Source organism: Otolemur garnettii, unplaced genomic scaffold, assembly GCF_000181295.1.
Source record: "Otolemur garnettii isolate 467f Iridium unplaced genomic scaffold, OtoGar3 scaffold00060, whole genome shotgun sequence".
NCBI classification, from domain to species: domain Eukaryota; kingdom Metazoa; phylum Chordata; class Mammalia; order Primates; family Galagidae; genus Otolemur; species Otolemur garnettii.
The window spans coordinates 2525349-2534463 of record NW_003852455.1 but is presented as its reverse complement, the minus strand read 5'-3'; the positions used below and the strand labels follow the sequence as shown (position 1 = coordinate 2534463).

At 53.5% G+C, this 9115-nt stretch overlaps 1 protein-coding gene across 1 annotated transcript in view; it reads right to left on the bottom strand.

Moving 5' to 3' along the window:
* The window catches only part of TMEM44 (transmembrane protein 44), a 33354-nt gene extending 24484 nt beyond the window's left edge, over window positions 1-8870 (bottom strand). Inside the window, exons 1-7 of the mRNA XM_012806896.2 lie at window positions 8734-8870; window positions 5844-5970; window positions 4684-4777; window positions 3480-3646; window positions 3204-3290; window positions 1394-1564; window positions 238-384 (exon numbers count right to left, since the gene is read on the bottom strand). Of these exons, the coding sequence (XP_012662350.1) occupies window positions 238-384; window positions 1394-1564; window positions 3204-3290; window positions 3480-3646; window positions 4684-4777; window positions 5844-5970; window positions 8734-8870 (930 nt within the window). The remainder of the gene's footprint in view (window positions 1-237; window positions 385-1393; window positions 1565-3203; window positions 3291-3479; window positions 3647-4683; window positions 4778-5843; window positions 5971-8733) is intronic.
* Between the last annotated feature and the right edge of the window lie 245 nt (window positions 8871-9115).

Here is a 9115-nt window from a genome sequence, read left to right as displayed (position 1 = left end):
GGGGGATAGCTTGAGGCTCAGTCCAAAAAAAAAAAAAAAAAGGAAAGAAAAATGGAGGATCCCACTGCATTCAGAGTCACCTTAGCTTTGGATATAACAGTGGCTTTTTTAAGCGACCATCTGGCTGAGGCAGAGAAACTTTCAGAATTCCCAAGCCCAGCCCTTGCTGAGGCTTGCTCCCCTGTCCATCCATGGCAGTACACATGTTGGTGAGACCAGAGTTTTCCAGCTAGAGACCTTGTCCTTGTTCTGCATCTCCTGGTTTTCTTCCTCTTTCTCTGCACAGGTCAAAAGGGCTTGGGTGTCAGGGCTCTCTCTGGCTTCAGCAACAAATCCCAAGGCCCGTCTCATCTTGCTTTTCAGCACACACGAAAGGAAAATGATCTGAGCAGGGGCAGCAGTTAAGGTGGACGGATGCAGAGCACTCTCAGCCGCCCGGTGCACCCTTAGCCTCCCCACCCACCCCCTGTGGCCAGTCAGCCCTCCCCAGTACTACCCTGCCTGGCTCTGCCCCAGTCAGAAGCGATGATCTGAGGACACAGCCAGGTCTGCCTCTCTCTACATTCCTGGCTCCACCAGGGCCCAGCGCCCAACAACACCCTGACCTTAACAAGCGTTTGGTTTTGAAAAACATCTTTCTTGAAGGATTTGGCTTATCACAACAGTATACAGGCAGTGAGTTAGATAGTGTCTCTGGAAATTAACGTCTACCTGGAGCCTCAGAGAGTGACCAACCACACTTGGAAGTAGGGTCTTTGCTGATGGCATTAGTTATTCTCACACACCAAGCACCACGCAGCAGCCACTGCTCACGGGCAGCGCCTCCAGCCAAGTCCTCCCTCCTGCCCACTGTCTGCACTTGAAGCTCACACCAAGGTCACCTGGGTGTCAGCACATCAGGCAACACCTCCTGGGGACCAGGAAGACGCTCAGTAGTTACTGGCAAATGGCAGGGCTTGTCAGCTTGTCAGCCTCTCCTGCTCAGGCCCAGCACCGTAGAGAGCAGGGAGGGAGGAACTCACCTGCCTGCCCAGCCTGTGAGAAAGGCAAGGGTTGAGGGGAAGAGGCTCCCAGAACGCAGGCACCACCCCGGAGGAGACCCCGGCAGGGAGCAGAGCTGAGGCTGGAAGATAGGCCTTCTCTTCTCAGGCCCAGGGCCCTTCACACACCCCCTTACTGTTTCAGAGAGTTTCTTCTTATGTAAAAAGAGAAAACACAAAACTGCAAATCATTGCACTTGTGTCTGTCTGCCTCTGGTTTCGAACCACCTCCTTGACTGCTGGGAGAGATCCATCTAGCAAGAGGGAAGGGGGGAGTGACTGGGAGGGGTGGGGGTGAGACATAGGCCTCCCCTGGCTACAGCAGGCAAGCTCCCCAGTCCTGGGGTGGATACCGCAAGGTCCAGCGCAGCTCGGCCGAGGGAGATCAGGAACCAGGGTGTGGCCTGCAGCAGATACTCGGGCCGCCGGTCATGGGCCACAATGGCCGAGGCGTAGAGGAGGCCAGCCAAGGCTGACAGAAGCCGGGTCCACAGGTGGATGGAAGAAAATGTCTTCCCCTGGCACTGGCAGAGAGAGGAGGGGCTGGGCAGTGAGGAACTCCGGATCGTGAGACCCAGGTCCTCAACAGTGTGGCAGTCTGGGGCAAGCCCTCTGCCCACTGCCAGCCCCCTACTTCTTTTAAGCGTCCAGCTTCTGCTTAAGTTGTTTCTTTTGACTATTGAACTCCTACTCATACTTAAGAACCTTAACTCTGGGAAACTTCCCCTTTCCCCTCCACCCTAAGGTGATCAAATAACTCCTTTTCTGTGCCCATCACCTGGCCACATCCTCTAGCACAGTGACCATGACTCAGCTGTTTATAGGGTGGCCATGTGGGGACATAGGCAAGTGAACACCGTGTGATGCCTGGAGTTGTGCTGCCATAAGCCAAGACACTGCCAGAGCTGGGAGAGAAGCCTGAGACAGACCATCCCCCAGCGCCTTCAGAGGGAGCATGGCGCTGGATCTTGGGGCTCTGCTGTTCAAAGTTTGTGGTACTTTGTTATGGCAGCCCTGTGGAGCAACTACTGGGGTCATGGCACCATACCAGACCCTTCCAACGTCCTCATGTGACATAGCTCAAGCCCTACCTTGAAACCTAGGGGGCTGCTGGGCCAGCCCAGAGCTCCCCACTCTCTTCCTCAATCTGTAGATGGGCACCTGCTGCAGAGGTCTGGGTCTGGGAGGTTTCTGGCAGCCTGGTACAGGCTGAAGCTTCACGCAAACCACCACTGACCATGCGCCTTCCCCAAACCCTGTGCCCTAGGAACTGCTATGAAACCATGATGCTCTTAGGCAAGTGATTCTTTTTAGACTGAATGATGGGCCTGTTACATTTCATGGTGTTAGGCTTGGCCACCATTCCTGTTCCTGTCAGTGAGATAAGAACAGCTGTCTGAGTTGTCTGCAGAGAAAGCTTGGCAGAGCGGGTTCCACCTGTCCACAGTAGCTGCTGTCCCCAGCGCCATCGTGCAGGGTGCTTTTTCTGGGTGCTCTTCTCTGCCTGGACTGCTGTCCTAAGCCTCTGACCCCTCAAATCCCATCGTTACTTCTACACCAACATGACGCCTCCCCACCACTCTGCGGCCAACAGTGCAAATAGTTTTCAGCCGTGCTCATCTGAATAGCAGCAAAGCCTTCTCTCTCTCTCTTTCTTCTAAAAGCCCCAACATTTGTTTCTGTCTGTCTTGGAGCATTAAGAGACCCTGTTTCACATTTCTGTGTCTTCCATGGAATTGTGGATGCCCCAAAGGTAAGAATATATCTAAGCTCCTATCTGTATCCCCCACAGCACTGGCCAACACAGGGCTGCCCTCCAGATGCTTGGAAAATACCTGCCAATGAGACCACTCAATCTGCCAGAACAGTAGGACCTGACTGCGTCCAGCTCTAAAGCAAGACTCTCTGCTGGTCTTGTTTATGCAGGCCCAGGGCTCCGTCCTGAGAGCCTGCCTCTCACTGGCTACAGGAAATGGCAGAGAACTCAGTGGGCTTTTCCTGAAGGCTGTGGCAGTCCTTAGGATGCCTGGGCCAGCTGTCTGCTCTCCACACATACCCCTTCCTCATTGATACACACAGTGACACCACAGCTCTGCCCCACGACCTAGAGCTTCCAGGCTGCCTGCCCCATGACCCACAATCCCAGCCCTGCCCCAGCCTCACAATTCTGGAGAGTGGGGGGATCTGGGAAGCCCAGGAGCCCACGGCAGCGATGCTGCCCAGCAGGTAGCCAAGGAGTTCAGTATTTTCCTGTAAAAAGAAGTAATAAGCTGTTAGCACTCTACAGAGACTGTCCCTTATCCCAAGAAATAGCTGAATCTGAGGAGTCCTTTTCTGCTTTTAGGAGGTTTCTCCCAACATTGAAAACCTCTAAGTTTTGCCCCCTGCCCCCAGGGTATTCGCACCACCCCACATCCTCCCGTGGTGGCTCAGCCTCACCTGCAGCAGGCTCGCCAGCAGCCTCCTCTGCGGCCCCCGGACAGGCGCTGAAGCCTTTGGGACAGTGGCCCAGAGAACCCAGCATGGACCCAGGCTCAGTGGCAGGGTCAGGGCAAATATACTGGCCCTGAGCCGCTGTCTCCTCTTCCTGTCTCGGGCACCACGATCTGCAACAGACACCAAGACCCTAATGGCTCTTAGAACCCAGAACTCCTCAGACAGCTGCAAGGGAAGACCTGGTGTTGACTCTATCCGATGCCAGAGCCAAGGTCCTGCCACTTCCTTAAGAAGCCTTTCCTCCCAACCCCCCATGATTGGCACTGTTCTCCTTTCTAAGGCAGGGATGACATTATCTTTATCATATGTATCTATGCGCAGACAGCAGCACCTCTCCACCTCTCCTAGACCAGCACTCCCAAAGACAGGCGAGATGCCCTGGTGGTTTCTATAATCTCCATAGAGCAGGACGGCTCACACTTCAGGAATGCATCCATGAATGCCTATATTCATGCTGAGGCCCCTAAACTGAGCAGAACAAACAGCAATAAGCAGCATCTTTGAAAGCTTCCTTCAAATATGAGACTGATACTCCTCTGAGCAATTCTAGTAGGAACGTTTCTCCCTGGGGCAGCACTGAGCAGCTGAAGGCATGCTACCTTACCCACTGACGCAAGCGTTCCCTCTTTTTTCAACAAAGGTGCAAGCGCATTGCTGTGCCTTCCTGGGAATTCCCAGTCCCATATACTTAGGCTACTCAGCCTGTCTCATTTACATCCAACCCCTGCTCTGCCTGTGATGCTCCATGCCTAGTGCGGACATCCATTCCAGAAACTGTGGGGCTTCAATGGGCCACCCTGGACTTGCATGCTGATTTATCAGTGTCCATCCCCTAAAGCCATGCACTTGGCTTTCCCCCCTGCTGTTCTGCTTGCCTGGAATGCCCCCACCAGTCCAATGCCCTGCGCCTGCCTGACAGCTGCAGCCCCTTCCATCCCTTTGGTTGCAAATGGTATGCACACACCTCAGAACTAGCAGCTCTGGTGATTGTTTACCACCTTCTCCCTCATCGGGCTGAGATCAGGGACCTTGCTCAGTTGTCTGTGCCTAGCTGGGGCCAGCTTAGAGCATGACAAGGAGTAAGGCACTCAGTGTATCGATGAATGAACGGATGAATGAAGACAGGAACAGACAGCCACACGCTCACCTGAACTGGACTTGACTTTGGGTCCACAGACTGGGAATAGAATGAATATAAAGTTCACCAAGTCAATGGCGGCTAAGTAGGCACCAGTGAAAACCTGGGAGCAAACAGAAATAGTCTTGGTGTTCAAATACCTTTTTTTCAGCAATTACAGCGCCTGTCTTCCCAGATCCCCTCTACCATGGGTTACACTGATATAGTGCTTCCACATATGAGTCCTACGATGCCTCCCTACCAATCCTGAGAAAAGTCTATTATCATCTCTTTTGATTGAAGAGGTGACAGAGTGTTTAAATGACAGATCCCAAGTCATGCAGATGCCCATTAATAACAGCTAATACGATATACTGGGCTGTTTGAGCTGGGGGGCTGTGTCAACTTCTATCACATAATGGGCATGTAAAATGAAAGGTGATTTGCTTCTGAGATGACGCTGTTCAAAGCACAGTCTAGAGAACTCAGAATCTGTACCCGGACCACTAGGTGGCCCTGCTTCATTTCTACCCGGACGCCAGGAGCAGCCCCATGGGTGGCCCCGGACAGTGGGCCCAGTAGGCTCTCTTTGGGATATGGGCTTTGGGAGAGGATCCTTCTACACGGGTTTGTTTGAGGACCCAGACTTTTGGGAAATTTGAAACAACTCCTCCCTCACCCCAAAGCCCAGATCACCCCCTGGGAAAGGACTCTCAGCCACCTGTGTATGACCTGGAGCTGCACTCAGGACTCTAAAAACAGTGACAGGAATTCTGACTAAGCATTTACTAGGTGCCAGGTGCTGTTTTAAGTAATGCGGACAGGTAGTAGATAAATCCATCAGCAGAGCTGGCGGTCTAGTGGGGTTAGCATACAAGTAACATAACAGTAAACATAACAAGTAAAGTGTGTGATGTCTTAGGGGTTAAGCTGGTGGAAGAGGGAGATCACCATTTTAAACAGGGGAGGCCTTACTAAGAAGGTGGCTTTTGAGCAAAGACCAGGAGTAAGCAGTGAGCCGTCATGCTGACAGTGAGAACAGGAGCATTCGAGGGCAGGAAGAGCTTCAAAGGCACACCCCAAGGTGAGAGTGTGCTCTACATGCTGAAGGAACGAGACAGAAGCCGCCATGGCTGTAGCAGAGAAAGGAGGCCAGACTTGTGCTGGGCTGAGCACTGTCCCCCACATACCTGGATGGTGAGCTGTCTGGCTAGAATAGCCCCGACGGTGTTGCACAGACTGGTCAGGAGGCAGCATGCAGCGCACAGTGCCGACTGGCCCTGTCCAGATTTCTTTGCACATCTCAGATAGAGAAGCCTAGGGTGACAGGAGTGCAGACAACACAGGAGCCATGAGTTTGGGGACGGCCCGAGCAGGTGTCTGTAAAGGTGTCTGTAAAGGATAACCGTGACTTTGCATCCTTATGGAGCACACCCTCCTCCCAATATTTAGCAGGTGCTTTGCAACTTAGTTTACAGATAGAAAAGATCAAAAGACTTGAGAGCCTCTGTCTACAAGCCTAAGGCAGCAGCTAGGCCTCAGAAGATGTGGAGACCCCCTCCTCTATAAGGAAGAATTACCTGGCTCGGCGCCTGTGGCTCAAGCGGCTAAGGCGCCAGCCACATACACCTAAGGTGGCAGGTTCGAATCCCCAGGCCGGGCCCGCCAAACAACAATGATGGCTGCAACCAAAAAAAATGGCCAGGCGTTGTGGCGGACGCCTGTAGTCCCAGCTACTTGGGAGGCTGAGGCAGGAGGCTCACTTGAGCCCAGGAGTTGGAGGTTGCTGTGAGCTGTGATGCCATAGCACTCTACCCAGGGGCATAGCTTGAGGCTCCGTCTCAAAAAAAAAAAAAAAAGGAAGAATTACCTTTTACCTCCAAATCAGGCTGACACCATCTAACCAACCACCTGTTCAGCACTGAAAAACTAGCTGTTAGGATTTATTTTTTGAAATAGAAGCAGGAGAGTTAGAAACATAATCCCACCACTGCAGTGAACTTCACGACAGGGTTAATTGCCTATCTTTAAAAGGCAACTTGTTTCTCTAAAATTAAGGTGTTTTTATACTCTCCTTACAGTGGGCTGGCCTAGCGCCGAGTTTGTTCTTCACACACAGAGGCAAACTCCTGCGAGTAGGCACCCTGGCTGCCTTGCCCCAGCACCACCGTGGCTTCTCTCCCTGTGGCCCTCCTCCATTCTGCAGCCACCCAGGAACATGACAGGTCAGAGGTGACAAAGTACTCTCTCCCTCTGCCTGGATGGGTTCTTGGAAATGTTTTGTTTTAGATGTCTCCCTACTGCATTTCTAAGGAGAAACCGAGGCACAACTCCAGCTCTGGTTTCACTTCCTTAAGCCAGAGGGTGGTCCTCATGCCACATCCTCAGGATGGTTTGCCTGGTTCTGAGATTCAGAATAGGGAGAAAGACATGGATGAGGACAGATTTGGGGCTCCTACATACTTCCCAACCTGCAGCCAAGCCTGAAGCTCATGGTGGGAACATCTACCTTTAATCTGGGCCCTGGGCTCCTGAACATAATTCAAGACCAAAAAGCAGAGACTCTTAGAGATTCTCAGAGTTGGACCCAAATTAGAAATAATTTATTTCAACCCTCCCATTTGAGAGAGGAAAAACTGAGGACTATGGGGATGAGGCAGCTTAACAGGAGTCTTTGGCTTCCCTGTGGAGGTTTGCTCTGAACCCTGTTGTTCTCAGCCACTACCCCAGATCTCAGGTCTAAGGATCTTGGGCTGACCTTAACCCAGCCCAGACGTCACTCAGAAGAGACAAGTTCCTCATAGACAAAGGGATGCTGAGGTCTGGAAAACCACCTCCAGGCAAGTGAGAAGGTACGAGTTCTGTTCTCAGGCTGGCCAGCAGGGCATTCTTGGAGTTACTTAACTGCTCCAAGCCTTGGGTTCCAGGCTGGTCAAATGCCTAACAGTGCTGACCTCAGGGTGGAACAAATGAGAGAATGCAGGTATGGTGCTGCAGTAGTGTCTGGCCTCCCATCTGGATAATTTTATAGGCCCAGCCCTCTTCAGTAGGATCTGGGCTTTTGGTTCTTTCTCTTCATTCAGATAAGCTATTCAAGCTCTCAGAACCTCAAGGACCCTCACTGAAAGTGGGGATAATAACAGTATCCATGTCATGGGGGTGTGGCAGGGACTGCACCAGTTAATAAATGCAACACTGAACCCACAGTAAATGTTCTGAGTGCCTCTTTATTGGTATTCCAGTCACCAGGTGATGGGGCTGCAGAATTTCTGCGACACCATGGAAGCCTGACGGGAATGTCCACTGAGCTAAGGTGAGTCAGTTTCAGCCCCCTCCCCCAGTTCTGCTGGTCCTTTCTCTGGTGCCAGGGAATACTTGGGTGGCACCAACCTTGGCCCTGCTTGTGGATTTCTGTGCCTGGGACAGGGCGGCTAAAGACCTGGAGACTTCACTCTTCTAACTATGGTGTCCACCTGGGCAAACTACTCCAGGTGCTTGAAGATGGAGGCAAAGACTGTGGCCAGAATCAGATCATCATCACTCCCTTTCCGGTTAAGAGGGTCTGGGGTAAATTGGGCAAAAGCATGAAGTGATTTGCCAAGGTCCCCAAGGGTTGGCGTGGCAGAACTAGAGCAATACAAACGATGTTTAATGAGCAGTTAAGTGTTTACCAGTCCTGACTCTTTCACCCCATCCATACTTCGAAGTATCACCCCCATTCACATGAGGCAGAGACAGAGGCTTTAGAACTTGCCCAGCTCACACCCAGGATCAATGGGAAAGGGCTGACAACAACACAGGACTCACAGTGTCCTGCCAGGGCCCCATCCACTGCACCACCCAGCCGCCTCCTGTTGGCTCACAGCCCAGCTTCCCCATGCATGGAATCCGGAAAGAAGTGTCCGACTTCAGTCTACAGAGAAATGTTAGATCTGATCCTGGAACGGGGCTGCTTCCTCCATCCCCCTGTTCCGCCCCTTCCTCTAGGTTTCCCAGCGGGAGTACCTGGGGCTCAGGGCCCACTTCCCCGCACGACCCACCCGCCACCCCCCTCGCGCCGCGGGTCTCGGGCCCCATTACAGCGCGTGGGCGGCGATCCAGCAGGAGGAGGCGCAGATCCACAGGCCGAAGGAGATGCAGACGCGGTGGCGGGCGAAGCAGCGGTTCAGGTAGTCCCAGTCCCAGAGCGCCGGCGCAGGACTGGGCGCCTCTCCCATGGCGCGGTGCTGCTCCCGGCCGGGCGCCCAAGCCTCGCGTGTGGCCGGGGACCCGGGCGCAGCCTCCCCCGCCGCGGGCTGCTCCGGGCGCTGCTGCCCCGCGCCCCCTTCCCTGGGCTCAGTTCCGCCGCGGCGGCCCGGGAGAAGCGCACCGGCCGCGGGCGCAGATGGGCGCGCCCCACTCAGCGCTCCCAGCGCGGGAGGCGGCAGCGAAAGCGCCAGGGAAAAGTTTCCGGGCCCGCGCG